The sequence below is a fragment of the Salmo trutta genome, chromosome 20 (assembly GCF_901001165.1).
Source record: "Salmo trutta chromosome 20, fSalTru1.1, whole genome shotgun sequence".
Lineage (NCBI taxonomy): Eukaryota > Metazoa > Chordata > Actinopteri > Salmoniformes > Salmonidae > Salmo > Salmo trutta.
In genome coordinates this window covers 29,491,769-29,517,371 of record NC_042976.1, presented here as the reverse complement: position 1 = coordinate 29,517,371, position 25,603 = coordinate 29,491,769, and the positions used below count along the sequence as shown (strand labels likewise).

Sequence of the window (25,603 nt, the reverse complement as noted above, 5' to 3'; positions counted from 1 at the left end):
CTTGTATGAACTGTAACTCAGTAAAATCTTACTATAACTAAGTAAAATCTTTGAAATTGTTGCATGTTGCGTTTACATTTTTGTTCAGTGTAATTTGTCAAACAGCAGCCAAACACCGATCATCACGTCACCAGAATAAGACCCTAGATATTTATTAGAAAGGAGCATCAACCTCATCACTGTGCACTTTCACCACCCTGTGAAGTTCATCATAACTAATTTCATCTGTAGCCTAATAAACCAGCTTGGTCTCATAGACTAGACGTAACATAGTCAATGTAAATCCAGGATATTAAAATGAGCATAATATATTACGTTTGGTATGGTTACATAAGACAGGTTAGTTAAGGCAAAAAATAATGTAAGGTGGTTGGTCGGGGTGGATGGGTAGGCGTACAAAAGTGTTTCCACCACCATATCTCACATCATTCATTTTACAGACACCAAAAGATCCCACCTTGTCTAGCATATTTTGTTTTGTGGACATTTGGAAAGTTTACAGACAAAGTAGCTTTTTCCATCAAGCCCGTCGTGACATTTTAATCCTTTACTTGCATAATAAGGTTGGATGGAAATATGGTTTCTGATCAAATGATTCTGGATATGTTCTATCCTGCTTTCATAAACATCTGGATTATTAATAGTTTGAGCAATTCCTAGTTGATTTTCCTAATCTCTCCATCTCTCTCTCTTTATCTCTCTTCCTCCCTCGCTTTCTTTTCTTTCTCTGGGCCGCCTGACTTTCTTATCCCCTCTCTCTATTCCTTCGCCGCCTCAAAGTTTTAGAAATCATTTCAAGTGAGACCGTCTGCAGCTGTGAGGAGATAAGACTTGAGCTCTTCATACATATGATCGAAAGAGAGAGAAATAGAAGGAGAGAGAGAGAGACAGTGAGAGAGAGAAAGAGAGAGAAATTGAGAGGCAGTGAGAGAGAGAGACAGTGAGAGAGAGAAATAGAGTGAGAGAAATTGAGAGGCAGTGAGAGAGAGAGACAGTGAGAGAGAGAAAGAGAGTGAGAGAAATTGAGAGGCAGTGAGAGAGAGAGACAGTGAGAGAGAGAAATAGAGTGAGAGAAATTGAGAGGCAGTGAGAGAGAGAGACAGTGAGAGAGAGAAAGAGAGAGAGAAATTGAGAGGCAGTGAGAGAGAGAGACAGTGAGAGAGAGAAAGAGAGTGAGAGAAATTGAGAGGCAGTGAGAGAGAGAGAAATAGAGAGACGATGAGAGAGAAAGCAGAATGTGATGAGATGCAGGGTGCACACCAATTCATTTATTCCCTTTATCATATCTGTGATAAAGGGAAGAGAAGTCAGTCATTCATTCAGTCTTCCTGCCTCTAACACTAACACACACACGCTGACCAGGGAAGTCAAATTTATGTACAGTGCCAGTCAAAAGTTTGGACACACCTACTCATTCAAGGGTTTTTCTTTATTTGTACTATTTTCTACATTGTAGAATAATAGTGAAGACATCAAAACTATGAAATAACACATTGTGTAGTAATCAAAAGTGTTAAACAAATCAAAATATATTTTAGATTTTAGATTCTTCAAAGTAGCCACCCTTTGCCTTGTGTGTAGATGTGTGTAGTTTCTAAGTTGCTTGTTTAAAGAAAAATACTATTGCTGCACATGTACGTGTAGCTAGTACATGTTATGGTTTACCCTGCCTACTCTGGCAGGTCAGACTACTGCTGCCCCAGGCTGTGTCCATGTGTTGTGTCGTCACTCAGGACAGAATCAGGGGGATGGCAGCTATGTGGAGCACGCTGGTATGTTGCCTCCAGGCTGCCCATCAACACAAAACACAAAAACACTCCCAACAGGAGAGGGATAGAGAGAGAGAGAGAGAGAGAGAGGGAGGGAGGGAGGGATAAACTGAGTTTCATCCCCACTGGTGGCTTGTAGTCACTGGTTCTCTGTGAGCTCTCTGACAGGCAAACGCGCACACACACACACACCAATTTTTCCCCTGGGATTGTTTTAAGCAGCAGTGGGAAACACAGTGGGAAACACTGCACACTGAGGTGAATATCACAGAGACATCCACGTCAAGATGAACTGAGTGCACCACCATTGGCCACACAGGATTATGACCGTGTGAACTCATGCCAACTGGCCGAACATGACACATGGGAAGGTGGGCTCACCCTCTCATTGGCTACGTAGATTATTCTGGCGTAGCAGCAGATCATGAGGAAGATGAGGGTGAAGAGTGGGACGTACCATCTGCAGGGTGGGGGGACAGAGGAAAATGCATTACACACAAGAGGGCCATGTCTTTACATGAAATCAACACACATTTAAATGTGATTCACCCACTGACTTGAACACAAGAGTTACTTCAAGAACATACACTAACTAAAGAGGAAGACTGACAGGTGGAATAGTCATGATCTCTCAGGCCTGAGGAGCCTAGGGTCAGGAGTTTTCCCTGGTCAAATCATGTAGTCAAGATAAACTCCTGGCCCTAGTATAATCATAATACACCAGGGGGCAGTGAACTCCGCAAAGCCAGTAAAGGACAATCATCTAAAACATTTAACTCAATTTATTTTGCATAGGTATTTGTTTATTTAGATATCCTTCTGCCACCTCTGATTCAGCACTTGTGTAGAGAAGTAAAACCATAGCACACTAGGTAAGTACTAGGGTTTCTGTCAAGGGCACTGTAAGAGGAAGTTATCAAAACAGGAGAGAAAGAGAGAGGTGGAGAAAGTGAGAGAATAGCGGGTAATGTAGGGCATTCTTGAGCGATGGAGGAGGTCAAGAAAGGGTGACAAAGAGACACAACTTCAGAGAAATGCATGGTATTTCTGTTAAGATGTGTGACAGAGAACGAGAGAGAGAAAGAACAGGGTTTACAGCTTGAGAGGAGTGTCACCCTCTCAGAAAATGACCACAGACAACAGGCCTGTTTGTGAAAGGGCCTCAGAATGTCAGGACTCTAACCACTACCCTACTCTCAGGGCCTCAACAGTACCTTAACTCATCAAAGCACTTCTGCTCATCAGAATGGAACACATCATAACAGACAGACCATTCTAAGGCTGTCCCTGCTACTGTACATGCGCAGATAGACAGCGGGACGTGTGTTCAGCAATGCAACATTTAGCAATCTTTCAATAGACTGAGTTTCATCAGAGCGAGAGAGTCCGCACTGTTTTTCAGATCCACTCTAATTCCTCATTCCCCCAGGCCAGACACATGATCCGCCCGGAGTTCATCCTGACCACGTGACCTGACCAGGAAATACTCTGTGTCATAGTCATAGGATCTGGAACATCTCAGGGCTCTTTCAGTGTCCTTTGATATCTGCCCTAAATCCAAAATGACATTCACAGTAGCTTTACGTAACATTAACATTACACTTCTGTTCATTTAGCAACAACTACATTCACATTACAATCACTTACTAGACACTCTTATCCAGAGCAGTTTCGACTAAGTGCATAACTATCCTCAGTAAATACTGCCTGAACACTGGGGAAGTGGGAGTGTGGCGCTGTCTGGACATGTAGTCTGAGGGTGTGTATGTGTATATATATATGTGTGTGAGTGTATGTGTGTATATATATGTGTGTGAGTGTATGTGTGTGCGTGCTGCGTGCACAAGATAAGAGGAGAGGCGTTTCATCCAGAGAGAAAGACAGAGCGAGAGGATGGAGTGAAAACGTGCTCACCTCACCCCTGTGTGATTTAATAACCCGCTCTCCGGAATAAATGGCATCCAATTACACACAGCCTCCCGTTAACGATGGGGGAGGAGGAAGAGTGGCCTTTTAACGAGGGAGGGGGGAGAAGACGAGAGAGGTGGGGGAGAGGGGGGAGACGAGGGAGGAGGAGTAATGAGCGGCAGCTACAAAGTGCTCTAATCAGCATGATAATGATCTGCCATTAGAGTCTGCTGGAGCTCTACAGCTGAACATCACCCACCCGAGAGAGATGGAGAGATGGAGAGAGAGGAAGGATGGAGGGAGGGTGGGATGGAGAGAGAAAAGGGGAGGGAGAGGGGTGAGAAAGGGGGGAGAGGTAAGGACGGAGAACACAGAAAGGCAAGCAACACGGACAGAAGAAAAATCAAGGTACAAAAAGGAAGGAGGGAGAAACTAAAAAGAACACTAGTTGAAGCCACTCATAAACGTGTACACCCACACACCACCCTGCAGCTCTAGAAGCTCTCTAGCCCTGCTCTGAAGTGACAGAGGACAACTGATGAAAGCGCCATTAATTAGACACTTGAGAGAAAAAGACACACCGGCAACACCTCAGCTACAGACATGCTAGTTTCACGTCTGACCTGGAAGATACCATCTCAGGCCAGAGGAGGAAGACATGAAGGGAGGGATGGGCCAGAGAGTAGAGAGAGAGGGAGGGCAGCGGGGAAGGAGAACATAGGTAGAGTATCTCTCTCACACACACACACACACACAGGCTGACACCCTTTCACAAACTCAGGAGAGGGGTCCAGCGGATTGTTTGTCAGTCTGAAACACTGGAGTAAAAGGCACATGAAGCAATTCTTACGCGCTGATGTTTGAGTTCAATCAACAGTTCTGATATTCCTTTCTGCCTGCCTCTATTTTCAGGGGTAGAGAGAGAGGGAGAGTGAGGATACAAGACCTGCAGTGCACCCCACCACCTCTCTCGTTCTCTCTCTCCGTCTTTCTTTAATCTTTCATATTCTCTTGACTGAACACTGATGATGACTAAGCACTGAGTCTTGGAACAAGAGATGAAACCTCTCTCTTTCCTCTCAACCTCCCTTCTATTCTCTCATTTTTACCTGACCCCTTAATCCCTCTCTCACCGCCACCCCCCTTCACCCACACTCTCTCCCCATCTCTCTCGCGCGAAGCATCAGACGTGTGTATGTATGGTGTGTGTGTGTGTGTACAGTATATAGTGTGTGTGTGTGTGTGTGTGTGTGCCAGTGTTGTGTGTTTGTCTGACGTGCTTCGTCCGGGCCTCTAATCTCTCGTCTCGTTTGATGTAATTAGACTTAATGAAGATTCCCAGATCCTCTAAGCAGCCCGTCCCCCAGGCGACCCACGGCGCTATGGAAACTAGGAGGGGGAGGAGGGGGGCTGATAAAAGACAGAGAGACGGAGTGCTAGCACTGCTGTCTGCATTGATAGAGAAGAGTGTGTGTGTGTATATGGTGTGTGTATATGGTGTGTATGTGTGCGTGCGTGTGGTTAGAGAGATTGATTCCTCACTGATGCTGCGAGCGCTAGCATGATTGCCTGGCTTGATAAGTGAATGTCTGGCTTCGCTAAGTGATTGGCAGGTCATATCCAGGCTTGGAGAGATGTAATCCTTCATAACATTCTGAAGAAACACAGACATGTACAGGAAGGAACACACACACACACACACACACACACACGAAAAACCTCTGGCCTCCCAACATATAAACCCCTTCCCCTCTCTCTGTAGGGACCACCCCCCTCCTCTTTCCCTCCAGTCTTCCCTCTATGCACTGGCTTTGATGGCTGAGAGGTTTTCACTTACATCCCAAATCTCCAAGCTACGTGGTCGTCTGTGATCCAGCTGGAGAGAGAGAGAGAGAGAGGGAGGAGAGCGAGAGGGAGGGGCAGGAAGAGAGTGAGGGTGATTACAAAGGGAGAGAGAGAGGACGAGAGAAAAAGACAGAGAATTCTGTGACTTTGGTAGGGAAAGGAGCATAGCTGTTGCTATTAATAATCTCAGACTAGAAAGGAGCTCGGAGACTCTGGTTCTGTCCCCGTACCTTCTTACCTCTGTTCCTTCAAGACAATCAATCTAACAATAATGGATAAGTGAAATCAAAGGCTAGTTGGGACATTTTTGCTTAAACCCATCCGGTTTCATGCTGAACCTCAGGTCAAAAAGGAAGAGATGACGATAAACTATAGATGAATATAGAGGATGTAGAACAAAACGCAAGGCAATGGAAAGGACATTAAAAATATGAACAGAAATCTACATTCAAAATGCATTGTTAGCATGACAACAAATAGACAAAACTCACCACCAGGCTCCTGCTGGGCCGTAGTATCCACTGAACAGGGGCAGGGAGGCCATCACCAGGGGCACCCCCCAGGCCATCAGGTGGTACAGTCTGGGAGACAAGAAAGAGCAGTGGTTACATACCAACGGGAAAGACCACAAACCCACAGCCCAGATGGTCTCCATGCCGTGCCACAAATGAAGGGATAGAACGCTCTGTGGAGAGAGAGGATACAAGAGTTGCTGATCACACACGCACACCCACAACCCCATACACCCACAACCCCATACACCCACAACCCCATACACCCACAACCACCTTTCTTCTTATTCTCCCTCATTCTTTACCATGTGCTTCACTGAACACTGATGAAGACAGACCAGCGTGTCTCGGGACAGGGGAGGTAAGCATCTCTCTCCGCCCGTCTCCTAGGCATGCTCACACGGTCTGCTGGTGGTCCTCAGGTGGTCACGACTCAGTGAGCCTCCCTGGCAGATTGCGGTCCAGACACAGTGGCTGAAGGAGTGAGTGTTGTCGATACTTTATGGACCGTACAGTTACACGGTCGATATGTCGTCAGGACTACTATGACACGGTCAATAAGCGGTCAGTCCTACTGCAACACTCGATACACGGTCAATACGGCTCTGGTCCACTGAATGTGACAGCTCTCATTCAGGTTACATGGACGTCTGAAATCCCAGGAAATAGGTGATCTCACTCGCTACGTTTCTCTCTCTCTCCCTCTCTCATATTTGATTTTACAGCCCTCTATCACCTCCTCCCCTCTCTTTAGATGAAAAGTGAAAGAGAGAGAGTGTATGAGTGAGAGAAAGACAGGAAGGAAGATAAAGAGCGATCGAGGAAAGGGAGGGAGGGAGAGAATGACAGGTTGTAGAGGAAGCTTAACAGAGACAGATTGGTGGGTAGTCACTGGGCTGTAAAGGGAGAGAAAGAAAGAAAGAAACAAGAAATCGAGAGATGGGTAAAGGGAAAGAAGGAGAAATAGTGAAAGGGAGAGAATGGATATATAGAGTAGATCTAGAGAGAGAGAAAGAGAGATGAAGGGAGTGAGATGGTGGGAGAGGACACAAATAGTGAAATCAGTTCTGCCACTCAACACAGTATCTGGATGTGGGGGGGGGGGGGGGGGGGGTCTGTCAAAGGATATCGATTCACACACACACACACACACACACACACACACACACACTAGCAGCGCTCGAAGAGGGAGGTGACTAGGTCCGCAGCAAACATGGACTTAATGAGGCACAGCAGGACTGGTACGCTCCGGCTAAAATGCACACACACAAACGCTTACTTATCACACGCTTACTTATCTCTCTCTCTCTCTTTCTCTCACATACTCTCTGGAGGATCAATCTCTTTTCAACTCTCTCCGTTTCCCTGCCTCTCTTTTGTCTCATTTGGTGTCTCTCTCTCTGTCCTCTATTTTTAGCGCCCCCTTGTTTAAGCCATCTCTCCCACTACGAGCATAGACTTTCATCTATCTATTCTCTATTTCATGTTTTCCTTTCTCTGTCTCAACGTCACACACACACCAATTAGGGGTATGGTGGTTGTCCGGATGTTAAAGTCAGGGGTGAGTGAATTCACTGCTCCTAAACCCAGCAGTCATAAAGCTGTCTCATCACACACACACACACACACACACACACACACACACACACACACACACAGATTAAACTGTCCCCTCTTGAGTTAAGCCATCATTATATGGCCAGGGTTACAGTTGATCAATATGAGAAACACCTCCGTGCTTTACTGACCCCCCCCCCCACACGCACACACACAGCAAACATAGACACACTCACACAGACAAGCACCCACATATGCATTTCGGATGCACTCAACCTCAAGGGAGTATGAGTAACAGAAACAAAAGAAAACACATTAATATGCACACACACCAACACACACACACACACACACACACACACAGCATTGATTTACAGCTCCGTTTTCAATTAGTGCCTGGAGGAGACAGGGAAGAGGAATGTCTGTCCTCCAGAGGGAGACACAACCCCCCAACACGTCAACAAACCTTTTCACATGGATGATGGTTGTCCATCTCTCCTGCGCACACACACACACACACACACACACACACACACACACACACACACACACACACACACACACACACACACTCTTTAGCTGGTGGATGTTGGTGGTCCACTCACAGCTCGTAGTGGCTGGTGCTCATCTCTTTGACCAGGTTAAGGTAGAGGTTCACTGTGATCAGGCACACCCAGGCCAAGGCACTCCAGTCTGGACGAAGGAATGGAGAGAGGGAAGAAGAAACAAGGTCCTATTGCATAATCTATAACATGGAGAGGGGCTGTGTGTGTGTGTGTGTGTGTGTGTGTGTGTGTGTGTGTGTGTGCGTACAGAGTTTGACAGAACAGGCTGGGCCTACTGTCAGATTGATGGATTCCCAGTTTCAGTCCCCCCCACACACACTTGGATTGTTGTAATTTTGTCTAAATGCATGTTGAGTGTATGTGTGTATGTGTTCAGTGATGAGTGATGGTGTGCAGAAGATTCTGTTTTATAATCTCTCCCATTTATGATGGATGACAGACACAGACAGACAGACAGACAGACAGACAGTACACCTTACATAATCACACACACCTTGGCCCTGTACATCAACAATACCGTGTTGGTGTGTCATTAAGGAGGAACATCCTTCTATCATTAATCTCTCTTCCCACTGTGACTCTCTCTCTATAGGAATAGAGGGTATTAATACCTGCTGCTGCTGAGAGAGAGGGGGAACACACTCTCTCTATAGGAATAGAGGGTATTAATACCTGCTGCTGCTGAGAGAGAGGGGGAACACACACTCTCTATAGGAATAGAGGGTATTAATACCTGCTGCTGCTGAGAGAGAGGGGGAACACTCTCTCTCTATAGGAATAGAGGGTATTAATACCTGCTGCTGCTGAGAGAGAGGGGGAACACACTCTCTCTATAGGAATAGAGGGCATTAATACCTGCTGCGGAGAGAGAGGGGGAACACACACTCTCTATAGGAATAGAGGGCATTAATACCTGCTGCTGCTGAGAGAGAGGGGGAACACACTCTCTCTATAGGAATAGAGGGCATTAATACCTGCTGCTGCTGAGAGAGAGGGGGAACACACTCTACAGGAATAGAGGGCATTAATACCTGCTGCTGCTGAGAGAGAGGGGGAACACACTCTCTATAGGAATAGAGGGTATTAATACCTGCTGCTGCTGAGAGAGAGGGGGAACACACTCTCTCTATAGGAATAGAGGGCATTAATACCTGCTGCTGCTGAGAGAGAGGGGGAACACACACTCTCTATATGAATAGAGGGTATTAATACCTGCTGCTGCTGAGAGAGAGGGGGAACACACTCTCTCTATAGGAATAGAGGGCATTAATACCTGCTGCTGCTGAGAGAGAGGGGGAACACACACTCTCTATAGGAATAGAGGGCATTAATACCTGCTGCTGCTGAGAGAGGGGGAACACTCTCTCTATAGGAATAGAGGGCATTAATACCTGCTGCTGCTGAGAGAGAGGGGGAACACACACTCTCTATAGGAATAGAGGGTATTAATACCTGCTGCTGCTGAGAGAGAGGGGGAACACACTCTCTCTATAGGAATAGAGGGCATTAATACCTGCTGCTGCTGAGAGAGAGGGGGAACACACTCTCTCTATAGGAATAGAGGGCATTAATACCTGCTGCTGCTGAGAGAGGGGGAACACTCTCTCTATAGGAATAGAGGGCATTAATACCTGCTGCTGCTGAGAGAGAGGGGGAACACTCTCTCTATAGGAATAGAGGGCATTAATACCTGCTGCTGCTGAGAGAGAGAGGGAACACACACTCTCTATAGGAATAGAGGGTATTAATACCTGCTGCTGCTGAGAGAGAGGGGGAACACACTCTCTCTATAGGAATAGAGGGCATTAATACCTGCTGCTGCTGAGAGAGAGGGGGAACACACTCTCTCTATAGGAATAGAGGGCATTAATACCTGCTGCTGCTGAGAGAGAGGGGGAACACACTCTCTCTATAGGAATAGAGGGTATTAATACCTGCTGCTGCTGAGAGAGGGAACACTCTCTCTATAGGAATAGAGGGCATTAATACCTGCTGCTGAGAGAGAGGGGGAACACACTCTCTCTATAGGAATAGAGGGCATTAATACCTGCTGCTGCTGAGAGAGAGGGGGAACACACTCTCTCTATAGGAATAGAGGGCATTAATACCTGCTGCTGCTGAGAGAGGGAGAACACACTCTCTCTATAGGAATAGAGGGCATTAATACCTGCTGCTGCTGAGAGAGGGAACACACTCTCTCTATAGGAATAGAGGGCATTAATACCTGCTGCTGCTGAGAGAGAGGGGGAACACTCTCTATAGGAATAGAGGGCATTAATACCTGCTGCTGCTGAGAGAGAGGGGGAACACACTCTCTCTATAGGAATAGAGGGCATTAATACCTGCTGCTGAGAGAGAGGGGGAACACACTCTCTCTATAGGAATAGAGGGCATTAATACCTGCTGCTGAGAAAGAGGGGGAACACACACTCTATAGGAATAGAGGGTATTAATACCTGCTGCTGCTGAGAGAGAGGGGGAACACACTCTCTCTATAGGAATAGAGGGTATTAATACCTGCTGCTGCTGAGAGAGAGGGGGAACACACTCTCTCTATAGGAATAGAGGGTATTAATACCTGCTGCTGCTGAGAGAGAGGGGGAACACACTCTCTCTATAGGAATAGAGGGCATTAATACCTGCTGCTGCTGAGAGAGAGGGGGAACACACTCTCTTTATAGGAATAGAGGGCATAAATACCTGCTGCTGCTGAGAGAGAGGGGGAACACACACTCTCTATAGGAATAGAGGGTATTAATACCTGCTGCTGCTGAGAGAGAGGGGGAACACACACTCTCTATAGGAATAGAGGGCATTAATACCTGCTGCTGCCGAGAGAGAGGGGGAACACACTCTCTCTATAGGAATAGAGGGCATTAATACCTGCTGCTGAGAGAGAGGGGGAACACACTCTCTCTATAGGAATAGAGGGCATTAATACCTGCTGCTGAGAAAGAGGGGGAACACACACTCTCTCTATAGGAATAGAGGGTATTAATACCTGCTGCTGCTGAGAGAGGGGGAACACTCTCTCTATAGGAATAGAGGGCATTAATACCTGCTGCTGCTGAGAGAGAGGGGGAACACACTCTCTCTATAGGAATAGAGGGCATTAATACCTACTACTGCTGAGAGAGAGGGGGAACACACTCTCTCTATAGGAATAGAGGGTATTAATACCTGCTGCTGCTGAGAGAGGGAACACACACTCTCTCTATAGGAATAGAGGACATTAATACCTGCTGCTGAGAGAGAGGGGGAACACTCTTTCTATAGGAATAGAGGGCATTAATACCTGCTGCTGCTGAGAGAGAGGGGGAACACACTCTCTCTATAGGAATAGAGGGCATTAATACCTGCTGCTGCTGAGAGAGAGAGGGAACACACTCTCTCTATAGCAATAGAGGGCATTAATACCTGCTGCTGCTGAGAGAGAGGGGGAACACACTCTCTCTATAGGAATAGAGGGCATTAATACCTGCTGCTGAGAGAGAGGGGGAACACACTCTCTCTATAGGAATAGAGGGTATTAATACCTGCTGCTGCTGAGAGAGAGGGGGAACACACTCTCTCTATAGGAATAGAGGGCATTAATACCTGCTGCTGCTGAGAGAGAGGGGGAACACACTCTCTCTATAGGAATAGAGGGTATTAATACCTGCTGCTGAGAGAGAGGGGGAACACACTCTCTCTATAGGAATAGAGGGCATTAATACCTGCTGCTGCTGAGAGAGAGGGGGAACACACTCTCTCTATAGGAATAGAGGGCATTAATACCTGCTGCTGAGAGAGAGAGGGGGAACACACTCTCTCTATAGGAATAGAGGGTATTAATACCTGCTGCTGAGAGAGGGGGAACACACTCTCTCTATAGGAATAGAGGGCATTAATACCAGATGCTGCTGAGAGAGAGGGGGAACACACACTCTCTCTACAGGAATAGAGGGTATTAATACCTGCTGCTGAGAGAGAGGGGGAACACACTCTCTCTATAGGAGTAGAGGGCATTAATACCTGCTGCTGCTGAGAGAGAGAGGGAACACACTCTCTCTATAGCAATAGAGGGCATTAATACCTGCTGCTGCTGAGAGAGAGGGGGAACACACTCTCTCTATAGGAATAGAGGGCATTAATACCTGCTGCTGAGAGAGAGGGGGAACACACTCTCTCTATAGGAATAGAGGGTATTAATACCTGCTGCTGCTGAGAGAGAGGGGGAACACACTCTCTCTATAGGAATAGAGGGCATTAATACCTGCTGCTGCTGAGAGAGAGGGGGAACACACTCTCTCTATAGGAATTGAGGGTATTAATACCTGCTGCTGAGAGAGAGGGGGAACACACTCTCTCTATAGGAATAGAGGGCATTAATACCTGCTGCTGCTGAGAGAGAGGGGGAACACACTCTCTCTATAGGAATAGAGGGCATTAATACCTGCTGCTGAGAGAGAGAGGGGGAACACACTCTCTCTATAGGAATAGAGGGTATTAATACCTGCTGCTGAGAGAGGGGGAACACACACTCTCTCTACAGGAATAGAGGGTATTAATACCAGATGCTGCTGAGAGAGAGGGGGAACACACACTCTCTCTACAGGAATAGAGGGTATTAATACCTGCTGCTGAGAGAGAGGGGGAACACACTCTCTCTATAGGAGTAGAGGGCATTAATACCTGCTGCTGCTGAGAGAGAGGGGGAACACACTCTCTCTATAGGAATAGAGGGCATTAATACCTGCTGCTGAGAAAGAGGGGGAACACACACTCTCTCTATAGGAATAGAGGGTATTAATACCTGCTGCTGCTGAGAGAGGGGGAACACTCTCTCTTTAGGAATAGAGGGTATTAATACCTGCTGCTGCTGAGAGAGGGAGAACACTCTCTCTATAGGAATAGAGGGCATTAATACCTGCTGCTGAGAAAGAGGGGGAACACACTCTCTCTATAGGAATAGAGGGCATTAATACCTGCTGCTGCTGAGAGAGAGGGGGAACACACTCTCTCTATAGGAATAGAGGGTATTAATACCTGCTGCTGCTGAGAGAGAGGGAACACACTCTCTCTATAGGAATAGAGGGCATTAATACCTGCTGCTGCTGAGAGAGAGGGGGAACACACTCTCTCTATAGGAATAGAGGGTATTAATACCTGCTGCTGCTGAGAGAGGGAACACACTCTCTCTATAGGAATAGAGGGTATTAATACCTGCTGCTGCTGAGAGAGAGGGGGAACACTCTCTCTATAGGAATAGAGGGCATTAATACCTGCTGCTGCTGAGAGAGAGAGGGAACACACTCTCTCTATAGGAATAGAGGGTATTAATACCTGCTGCTGCTGAGAGAGAGAGGGAACACACTCTCTCTATAGGAATAGAGGGTATTAATACCTGCTGCTGCTGAGAGAGGGAACACACACTCTCTCTATAGGAATAGAGGGCATTAATACCTGCTGCTGAGAGAGAGGGGGAACACACTCTCTCTATAGGAATAGAGGGCATTAATACCTGCTGCTGCTGAGAGAGAGGGGGAACACACTCTCTCTATAGGAATAGAGGGTATTAATACCTGCTGCTGAGAGAGAGGGGGAACACACTCTCTCTATAGGAATAGAGGGTATTAATACCTGCTGCTGCTGAGAGAGAGGGAACACACTCTCTCTATAGGAATAGAGGGCATTAATACCTGCTGCTGCTGAGAGAGAGGGGGAACACACTCTCTCTATAGGAATAGAGGGTATTAATACCTGCTGCTGCTGAGAGAGGGAACACACTCTCTCTATAGGAATAGAGGGTATTAATACCTGCTGCTGCTGAGAGAGAGGGGGAACACTCTCTCTATAGGAATAGAGGGCATTAATACCTGCTGCTGCTGAGAGAGAGAGGGAACACACTCTCTCTATAGGAATAGAGGGTATTAATACCTGCTGCTGCTGAGAGAGAGAGGGAACACACTCTCTCTATAGGAATAGAGGGTATTAATACCTGCTGCTGCTGAGAGAGGGAACACACACTCTCTCTATAGGAATAGAGGGCATTAATACCTGCTGCTGAGAGAGAGGGGGAAGACACTCTCTCAATAGGAATAGAGGGTATTAATACCTGCTGCTGCTGAGAGAGAGGGGGAACACACTCTCTCTATAGGAATAGAGGGCATTAATACCTGCTGCTGCTGAGAGAGAGGGGGAACACACTCTCTCTATAGGAATAGAGGGCATTAATACCTGCTGCTGCTGAGAGAGAGGGGAAACACTCTCTCTCTATAGGAATAGAGGGCATTAATACCTGCTGCTGAGAGAGAGGGGGAACACACACTCTCTATAGGAATAGAGGCATTAATACCTGCTGCTGCTGAGAGAGAGGGGGAACACACACACTCTCTATAGGAATAGAGGGCATTAATACCTGCTGCTGCTGAGAGAGAGGGGGAACACACTCTCTCTATAGGAATAGAGGGCATTAATACCCGCTGCTGCCGAGAGAGAGGGGGAACACACACTCTCTCTATAGGAATAGAGGGCATTAATACCTGCTGCTGCTGAGAGAGAGGGGGAACACACACTCTCTCTATAGGAATAGAGGGTATTAATACCTGCTGCTGCTGAGAGAGAGGGGGAACACACTCTCTCTATAGGAATAGAGGGCATTAATACCTGCTGCTGAGAGAGAGAGGGGGAACACACACTCTCTCTATAGGAATAGAGGGCATTAATACCTGCTGCTGCTGAGAGAGAGGGGGAACACACTCTCTCTATAGGAATAGAGGGCATTAATACCTGCTGCTGCTGAGAGAGAGGGGGAACACACACTCTCTATAGGAATAGAGGGCATTAATACCTGCTGCTGAGAGAGAGAGGGGGAACACACTCTCTCTATAGGAATAGAGGGTATTAATACCTGCTGCTGCTGAGAGACAGGGGGAACACACTCTCTCTATAGGAATAGAGGGCATTAATACCTGCTGCTGCTGAGAGAGAGGGGGAACACACTCTCTCTATAGGAATAGAGGGCATTAATACCTGCTGCTGCTGAGAGAGAGGGGGAACACACTCTCTCAAAAGGAATAGAGGGTATTAATACCTGCTGCTCCTGAGAGAGAGGGGGAACACTCTCTCTATAGGAATAGAGGGTATTAATACCTGCTGCTGCTGAGAGAGAGGGGGAACACACTCTCTCTATAGGAATAGAGGGTATTAATACCTGCTGCTGAGAGAGAGGGGGAACACACTCTCTCTATAGGAATAGAGGGCATTAATACCTGCTGCTGCTGAGAGAGAGGGGGAACACACTCTCTCTATAGGAATAGAGGGCATTAATACCTGCTGCTGCTGAGAGAGAGGGGGAACACACTCTCTCTATAGGAATAGAGGGCATTAATACCTGCTGCTGCTGAGAGAGAGGGGGAACACACTCTCTCTATAGGAATAGAGGGCATTAATACCTGCTGCTGCTGAGAGAGAGGGGGAACACACTCTCTCTATAGGAATAGAGGGTATTAATACCTGCTGCTGCTGAAAGAGAGGGGGAACACACTCTCTCTATAGGAATAGAGGGCATTAATACCTGCTGCTGCTGAGAGAAAGGGGGAACACACTCTCTCTATAGGAGTAGAGGGCATTAATACCTGCTGCTGCTGAGAGAGAGGGGGAACACACTCTCTCTATAGGAATAGAGGGTATTAATACCTGCTGCTGAGAGAGAGAGGGGGAACACACTCTCTCTATAGGAATAGAGGGTATTAATACCTGCTGCTGAGAGAGAGGGGGAACACACTCTCTCTATAGGAATAGAGGGCATTAATACCTGCTGCTGCTGAGAGAGAGGGGGAACACACTCTCTCTCTCTCTCTCTCTCTCTCTCTCTCTCAGTTCTGTACTTTCATGTCCTTTCCGGCCCTTTTCACTCTTTTCTCCGTCTCCTCTTCTCCCACTGACTGTTGGCATAGCTCACTTCATGTTTACTTCACTCTCTTCTGCCGTTTTGCACGGTCCCCATATCCTCCACTTCAATCCCTCTCCATCACTGGCCTCCATCCCTCCTCTCCCTTCCTTCCTCTCTCTCTCTCCCTTCATGATGAACAGAACTGACATAGAGCTACTGACCCCGCCGCTGTAGTTCACTGCCCTTCTCCCAGTCAGCCCTGTAGGCTGCATGTGTTTACACTTGTACGTGTGTGCATGTGTTTACACGTGTGTGTGTGTGTGTGTGTGTGTCCCAGCCCTGCAGGCTCTGTAGCTGATAGGCCAGAGAGGACCAGTGTTTAGTGCACTGAACAGTCTGCTGTGTTTCAGGGGTGACACCTGAGTGACATAAGTCCTGAGGTCCAGAGTAGGGGCAGGTTTAGCCTAAATCAGGAGAAGGTTTTCAGTGACTTAGAAGGTCATCGGAAAGGCAGATAGATCTTACTTCACATATTTTGTTAGTTTAAAAAGGACCTTAGCAGGTCAGGAATACTTTAGATGTTCATCGTTGGCCAGTGACACCAGTTGGTCGTAACTCTATGTCTGACGTAAAATGTGATCTACACTGGATGTAAAAATACCTGTTGCACCACCTGGGCGTAAGCTCTTCTATAGCTATGTAGCAAAGGGCAGGCGTAGGGTTGAGAGCAAGCGTAGGGCTTTAAATTGTAGAGAACCGGTGTATACTTTTAAATTGGGACTATCTTCATCATGATACGCACAGAAAATAATAGCAATCTATATTTTCAAAAGGATGTGAGTCTCGTGTTCATATTTCACAACCTTCGCAGGCTTTTTGAGTTGCCTACGCGCGAGTCAATAGCAAAATAACACACTTGATTTAGGCTACATTATATCATGTTATACAACGGGTGGGTCTAGTCCTGAATGCTGATTGGTTAAAACCGCATTCCAGACGGTGTCTATTGCACAAGTTACCACTGGGTAAATCTATGATGTTAAAATGCATGTTTACTCTGTTCCATCTGACTGCGCAATCCCGTGTCTCATCAGCCCAGCCAAGCAATTTATAAACTTGATCTCCACTATAAAAAGCATCTGGACATTAGCTCACATTTCTTTTAGACTAACATTTAGTTTTCAACAGCAGAGATTTGTATAAACCTGTCTGTCTCTCTGACATTTGCAACATTCTTTCAATATTCAAATTTGATCTCCAGTTGTCCGATAGTAAACAACGTGTCGGGACGAGACAGACAGGCAGGCAGCTTTTCTCAACCAGTCGGAATCATGAATCAGCATCTACTTCATTGATATATACAAAGAACTATCAATAAAAAACAGGTCAAACGTGACAAAGTGTAGCTAGTTTGCATTCTTTCCAGCTTCAGTTTGAAGTGATTGTGTTAGCTGTATTGTTGGCTAGCTCCTCTGAACAACAGTGTCCTGACGAGAGAGCACATCTTCTATGCCAGGTGAAATCACACATCATTAGCTCATTGTTATGGATGTACCAAATAAATGTCACTAGAAAACAGCTTAAACAAATGCAAATGCAGCTACTTTGTTGTTATTCTGGCTGCACTTTTTGACATGACTGTAAGTTAGCTGTAGTTGGCTAGCAAGCAAGCAAGGGATAAGAACGTTGCCAGCCAGTATGGCAATGGAACATTTAGAATGAACGACTGGGTCACGTCCATAGATACAGAACGACTGGGTCACGTCCATAGATACAGAACGACTGGGTCACGTCCATAGATACAGAACGACTGGGTTGCGTCTCTGGCAACCGAACCGATAGAACGAACGAACGGCCGGCCGGCTTGGGTAGCAACGTTTTCAGTGAACATTTGTCAATCATTTTTATATGTTGGTAACCGTTTGTATAAAAGTAATATTGCCGGGCAAACACCGGTTTTGAGGGCATTATCACTTAACTAAATGTGTCCGATCAGTGATAGATTAGCAAAATGAAGAGATCAAATAACCAAATATACAGACGGAGATTCAGTGAAACAAAATCACATTGAGTGATTATCAGACAAGCCTGAGGCTTTTGGTTGGGATATAGGCTACTATGTGAGTGAAGAACAAGATGGACACCACATAATCCACTTGTTATTCTAGGCTACATAACACGTTCTGATCAGTGCTAATAGATGAGAAAACTACCTAGACTAAAGATTATCATCATGAACACTCAATATAGTTAACATTTCCCAGCATAACTGTAACCAAATATCCAAACAGAGATTCAGTGAAGAAAAACAAAATCTGCCATTGATTTATCAAGACGATACACCACGCTTGTCTCGAAGCAGCGAGGTGCTGAAATTATAGCTGACCAGACACCTCTACTGCATGAAATGATTTCAAACGGTTGGATGACTTTGGGAGTTTCAGAAAGCAACAATTTGATACATGCCTTTAATGGCATTAGCCTACTCTTTATTTCAATATTTTTGTCATTCAGTGAATTTTCCACAGTAATTATTTATTGATCCATTCAGCTGTGGTTAAGAAACTGTGCATGCTTAGTGGTGGTCTTTGCGAAGTGACATGCCTCGCAAAGTTTAGAACTGCCACGAGTATGGTAACAGCCTACTAACGGGCGCTGCCTAGCAACCATCATTATGAAGCATCAAATCTCATGAACGCGCATTGCTTACGCCGGACTTAGCTACGACTAGTCTTATTTTAGGTTGGTGGACCAGGTGTAAATTCTGATCCAGAAGTCAGACGTAGCTACGACTAGTCTTATTTTAGGTTGGTGGACCAGGTGTAAATTCTGATCCAGAAGTCAGACGTAGCTACTACTAGTCTTATTTTAGGTTGGTGGACCAGGTGTAAATTCTGATCCAGAAGTCAGACGTAGCTACTACTAGTCTTATTTTAGGTTGGTGGACCAGGTGTAAATTCTGATCCAGAAGTCAGACGTAGCTACGACTAGTCTTATATTAGGTTGGTGGACCAGGTGTAAATTCTGATCCAGAAGTCAGACGTAGCTACGACTAGTCTTATTTTAGGTTGGTGGACCAGGTGTAAATTCTGATCCGGAAGTCAGACGTAGCTACGCCCGACCTAGCATTTAAGGCCAACTTTTTTACAACCACATGGTGAAACCAGCTCCAATATCTTAGAAGGTCATTAGTAAGTTAGACATGATTAGTAATTTAGGACTAGGTTGAGAGAGTCAGAAATTGATGGTACAGAAAACTTGGGTAAGAAGCAGTATATTAGGAGGTCAGTCAACGTGAAGTCAGAAGGTGATGTGCGCTGTAGGGAAGGCATTTGTAAGGGATATGTATGGACAGGTGGGGGGTAGTGTATGTGTGGGGTCACGGGGAATCTTACCAAAATAAGTGAGCCACCAGGCCTGGAAGTTACACAGACTCCCCTCTGGATGGGTATCACCCTGAGGAAGGACAGGGGAGACAAGAAAATAGCGGAAAGGTCACTCTGTAGCTCTCGGTGTGAATGTGCTTGTGGGAACGTGTGTGTGTGTGTGTGTGTGTGTGTGGTGACAGTGACTCACCATGACATACGCTACACTGTCAAAGAAGGCCGCTACTGTCAGACTGCAAATCATCTTCTGTAGAGAGACAGAGCGATATGGAGATAGTACAAAGAGAGATAAATGGAGAGAGGGAGAGAGAGAGATAACAGGTTGAGAGAGAGGCCAGATGGCCCACTTATCCTGTGGTCTGGGGTTGACTTGGGGATCGATCCCCAGGTCCAGGCTGACCCACGCTAATCTCATTACTCACAATAGGGCTGAGAACCCCTCCTCACCGCACGCACGCACGCACGCACGCACGCACGGTGCACAGACACAACCACATACATCTACACAAACATTTATACACACACTCCAGGGTTTCTGTTAGGTCAATGTGGTGTTGGACATTTGAGACATCTAACCCATATGCATGAGGTGCATAACCTGATTAGGGTGTCCACCCACAGCGCTCAGGATGACAGAAATCCCATTTAGATTATAGTCATTCATATTAACAGAACATGCAAGTTGAGGATACAACGATATACGGCCCTTCTTACTGAATTCTGATGTGCACTTTGAGGATGTTAAAATAACTGTCCACATTTACTTTTCCTCAAACAACGAGACCAGTAACCAACAGCAACATCGCCAGCCTGTCAATCTACTATCCCCAGAGTAGAAAGGTTTACATATTCTATTGGTCAGCTTGTCAAACTGACTCTGGGACAGTTGTGGGAAGATAGATCCCAAATTCATACAACCATTAGGCCTAGGCTACATAAACTTTCAAAAGCATTGAGCCTAATGCAACAGATCAGAATGTTTAGCTTAAAATGTTGATAAACTATTATTTCTTCACATTATAAGCGATGTGCACAAGGCAGTAGGCTACGTGCGAATGTTCATTCCATAATGCAATTAGCTGGAAAACACTGTTGTCTAAAGAGCACCGTACATGAGAGTTGTTTCATGTGACAGAGATGAAAATATCCGTTAGAAATGTAGAAAGAGAGGAGATCTAACAGGCTACTTTGAAGCAAGGTAAGACATGCTTAATAATATCTATTAAAATGTTCAGGTTTCAAACAATTAAGTATATGTTTCCAAAATGCATAGCTCACTGCAAGGTGGTGTGTGAAGCACTGATGAAGCTTGCCTTCCGTTGCCATTTGAGATGCTGACACAGCAGCTCTCACGCTGTCTGACAGATTTTCCGCTCAAAGGCTCTGTATCTGTACGCTGTATTCGTGTGATAAATAAGATACACAGCAAATATACTGTAGCCTACACACGCCAATTTAATTCCACTAAATTATGCAAATTAATCTAGACGGATAATTATGACCAGTCAAATGTATTTACATCTACAGGTATTTCCATCAATGAATAGGCTAAAAAATATTATTCGCAATGGGATTCTTTTCTACTTCTCCCAAACAAGTGGCTGGTGTAAATTTTATTTATCAGCTTTTCAATTTTTTTTTATAGGCCAAAAGCTGGCTATTACTGGTTAACAGAAACTCTGACACATACATAGGGCTGTTGCGGTGACCGTATTACCGCCACACCGGCCGTCACGAGTCATGAAGGCAGTCAAATTCCACATGACCGCTTAGTCACGGTAATTATGCTTCTCCAAGCTCTGATGCTGCTGCTGGTCATTAGTGTAACGATGTGCGCTGAGAGTCGGGAAGCAAGTTCAGGAAGTAGTTGTTTTAATAAATAAACGCAACATAATACAAAACAAGAAACACGAACAACGCACAGACATAAAACTGAAACAATAACAACTGGGGGAGGAACCAAAGGGAGTGACATTTACATTTGAAGTCAGAAGTTTACATACACCTTAGTTAAATACATTTAAACTCAGTTTTTCACAATTCCTGACATTTAATCCTAGTAAAAATTACCTGTCTTAAGAATAATAGTAGAGAGAATGATTTATTTCAGCTTTTATTTCTTTCATTACATTCCCAGTGGGTCAGAAGTTTACATAAAATCAATTAGTATTTGGTAGCATTGCCTTTAAATTGTTTAACTTGGGTCAAACGTTTCAGGTAGCCTTCCACAAGCTTCCCACAATAAGTTGGCTTTTGTTGGTAGTCTGGCTTTTTAATGGCGGTTTTGGAGCAGTGGCTTCTTCCTTGCTGAGCGGCCTTTCAGGTTATGTCGATATAGGACTTGTTTTACTGTGGATATAGATACTTTTGTACCTGTTTCCTCCAGCATCTTCAGAAGGTCCTTTGCTGTATTTCTGGGATTGATTTGCACTTTTCACACCAAAGTACGTTAATCTCTAGGAGACAGAACACGTCTCCTTCCTGAGCGGTATGACGGCTGCGTGGTCTCATGGTGTTTATACTTGCATACTATTGTTTGTACAGATGAACGTGGTACGTTCAGGCATTTGGAAATTGCTCCCAAGGATGAACCAGACCTGTGGAGGTCTACAATTTTTTCTGAGGTCTTGGCTGATTTCTTTTGATTTTCCCATGATGTCAAGCAAAGAGGCACTGAGTTTGAAGGTAGGCCTTGAAATACATCCACAGTTACACCTCCAATTGACTCAAATGATGTAAATTAGCCTATCAGAAGCTTCTAAAGCCATGACATCATTTTCTGGAATTTTCCAATCTGTTTAAAGGCACAGTCAACTTAGTGTATGTAAACTTCTGACCCACTGGAATTGTGATACAGTGAATTAATCTGTCTGTAAACAATTGTTGGGAAAATTACTTAGGACATCTACTTTGTGCATGACACAACAGACTTGCCAAAACTATAGTTTGTTAACAAGAAATGTGTGGAGTCGTTGAACAACGATTTTTAATGACTCCAACCTAAGTGTATGTAAACTTCCGACTTCAACTGTATAGGGAAGGTAATCAGGGAAGTGATGGAGTCCAGGTGAGACTGATGACGCACAGGTGCTCGTAATGGTGACAGGTGTGCGCCATAATGAGCAGCCTGGTGACCTAGAGGCCGGAGAGGGAGCACACGTGACAATTAGTGGCCTACCAAACTTGCCTGCCTGGTACTCAGCACTCTATTGTCACTCTAACATCAATGCAAATGTAATCAAAAATCTAACCAAACACTTCATGAGAGCCCATGAGCTCATGTTGCACAACATTTCTATATGCTATGTAATTGCGTGAGAAAACAGATTGATGGCCGCTAATAAAAAGCGGAAGATCCCATCAGCTTTCTATAGGCTAGGCCTACTATATTTATTTCTCAACTTTCCTAATATTAAGCACATTGCTTATATTTACAACAGGAGTATAGCCTACCTGGCAGTCATGAAAATAAACCACGGGGAAAAACGTCCGGTATTTGCTATTTAAGTGCATAGTATTTTTTCCCGCTGCCTCTGCTTCGATACAGTGCATGATAATGGTCCATTCTAAATCATAACAAATGTCACACATATATTATTTAGTATATGTAAAGACAAGATTTATTCAAGAATAGTCTGATGGGTGACAATATTAGCCTATCGCTTGTGAATTTTATATTATCACTTGTGAATGATGCCCAGCATAAGAAACAATGCCTTTTTTGCAACTTGTTCGAATCATAGTCGCACACCTCATGTAGCCTAGCCCATAAGCCTATATGTTTTGATAAGGTTTGTATCACAACTAAAGTGGCCAAATAGCTTCTTAAAATACACCCTTGTGGTGTAGAGCCTAACTGGCATACATAATCAGCGGGTGAGTTTCGAGTTTGGGTAAGATCATTTTCACCATAAAAATGCACCTTTATAATAAAAGCATTACATGCATAATTGCATTTGCGGTCACTTTTGATAAAGGTGTTTTCCGCTAATGGAACATTCGCGCTTATTGCCTACTACCATGTGCGCATTGCTGCGCTTATAATGTATAGAAATAGCTTAATAGTTTATTAACATTTTAAGCTAAAACATTCTGATCTGTTGCGTCAGCCACATTGCGTAACAATGTTTTTTGATGCTAGTGGTTGTATTAATGTGGGATCTATTGCATCCCACCACTGTCCCAGACTATGTTTGGAATATTTATTTCTCGCACAGAATAGGTGGACTTTTGTACTATGGGGGGTAGTAGATTGACATAGGCTAGTGCTTTTGCTGTTCTGTAGGTCTACTCATCTTGTTGGTTGACGAAAAGTAAATGTGGACAGTTCATCCAATATCATCAATATGCACGTCGGAATTGGATAAGGACGCACGCAGTTGCGTCGCAGTTGAGTCCCCGACGCATCTATCTTAACTTGTAGCCTGTGAGAAAAACCTGATCACGTGAGAGACGCTTCGGATTGCGCAGCACACTCAGGGAGAAGGGCACAATGCAGCACTTCGGGCCACAAAAGGCATGGACTTTTTTTAGGGTGCATTACGACCACAAAGGGGATGCTGCCGTGAAATTCAAGGCATTATCAAGTGCTTGTCAAATTGTGAATGAGAGACTATTGGAGCGTGTACAGCCTGCGCAAAAAAAAACTAAGCAGAGCTCATGCCTTCCGAGTGACGTTTTTGCAGCCTTACAATGTATTAAAAATCAAAACATATAGGCCAACGATTGTAGAACAACTAAAGTTACATTAATAACTTTAAATTAGGCATATAAGAGCACCAGTTTCTTTGTTAACCACTCAACACGCTGCACACTCCATCAAATCATTTGGAAAAAATATTATATTTTATTCAGCTTTGTTTAATTGTATTCTTCATACTATAAAATAATATAAAATAATGCCACGGAATTATAAGCAAATCTTGTCTGCTAAATGACCTAGTGTAGCCCACAGCCATTTGGCATAGCCAGATCAGGACCTAAGATAAGGACAACTCAGTATGTTAGTCTGTTCTGAATTAGACTACATTTTCTTTATATCATGCTTCTTTAGACCCGTCTAAAATAAATCATGGATTTATTGTGAAAGGTGTAGCCTATATGACATGGACATATTAGACTTGGCTTGTAGGCTGTGTGTGGAAGCCAGGAGATGCCAAATGTGTTTATGTTAATTAGCGGTCAATTACCGTGAGACCGACAGTTATTTGCTTGACAATCACCGGCTGACGAAAATGTTGTGACCGCCACAGCCCTACACATACACCCACTGCTCATAGCCTCTCACACAGTCTGACTGGTTCCTTTAATAAACTCTGAGAGACTTGACAAAATGACAAAGTGTAAAAACAACTTTCTGTTCTGATGTGCGAGAGAGAGAGGAAGTGGGGGTAGAGGGGTGAGGTACAGGTCCAAGGGTAGACATAGACAAAGCTGTCATTTACACCAGATTAGGAGGATAACAGAACAGAATGCAGCTAAACCTGCTCCACAGTCATCACAAACATGAATACACACACACACACACACACACACATCAATCTACACACAATATCCCATAATGACAAAGCAAAACCGTTTTTTTTGCAAATGTACAAAAAAAGCCCCCCGGAAATATCACATTTACCTAAGTATTCAGACCCTTTACTCAGTACTTTGTTGAAGCACCTTTGGCAGCGATTACAGACTCGAGTCTTCTTGGGTATGACGCTACAAGCTTGGCAGACCTGTATTTGGGGAGTTTCTCATTTTTCTTTGCAGCTTTTTTGGTCTCTCCAGAGATGTTCGATCTGGTTCAAGTCCGAGCTCTGGCTGGGCTACAGAGACTTGTCCTGAAGCCACTCCGGCGTTGTATTGGCTGTGTGCTTAGGGTCGTTGTCCTGTTGGAAGGTGAACCTTCGCCCCAGTCTGAGGTCCTGAGTGCTCTGGAGCAGGATCCAGACGTGACACTTGGCATTCAGGTCCAAGAGTTCAATCTTGGTTTCATCAAACCAGAGAATCTTGTTTCTCATGGTCAGAGTCCTTTAGGTGCCTTTTGGCAAACTCCAAGCGGGCTGTTATACTGAGGAGTGGCTTCCGTCTGGCCACTCTACAATAAAAGGCCTGATTGGGGGAGTGCTGCAGAAGTGGTTGTCCTTCTGGAAGGTTCTCTCATTTCCACAAAGAAACTCCAGAGCTCTGTCAG

The 25,603-nt window shown here is 45.1% G+C and overlaps 1 protein-coding gene across 2 annotated transcripts in view; it reads right to left on the bottom strand.

Annotated features, from left to right (window-relative positions):
- si:dkey-100n23.5 (cyclic AMP receptor-like protein A) overlaps nt 1–25,603 on the bottom strand; it is a 101,658-nt gene that overhangs the window by 57,787 nt on the left and 18,268 nt on the right. For both annotated transcript variants that reach the window (XM_029703808.1, XM_029703807.1), the window contains 6 exons: nt 19,610–19,666; nt 19,429–19,489; nt 8,197–8,284; nt 6,014–6,103; nt 5,515–5,553; nt 2,151–2,229 (listed from right to left, as the gene is read on the bottom strand). In XM_029703808.1, the coding sequence (XP_029559668.1) occupies nt 2,151–2,229; nt 5,515–5,553; nt 6,014–6,103; nt 8,197–8,284; nt 19,429–19,489; nt 19,610–19,666 (414 nt within the window). The remainder of the gene's footprint in view (nt 1–2,150; nt 2,230–5,514; nt 5,554–6,013; nt 6,104–8,196; nt 8,285–19,428; nt 19,490–19,609; nt 19,667–25,603) is intronic.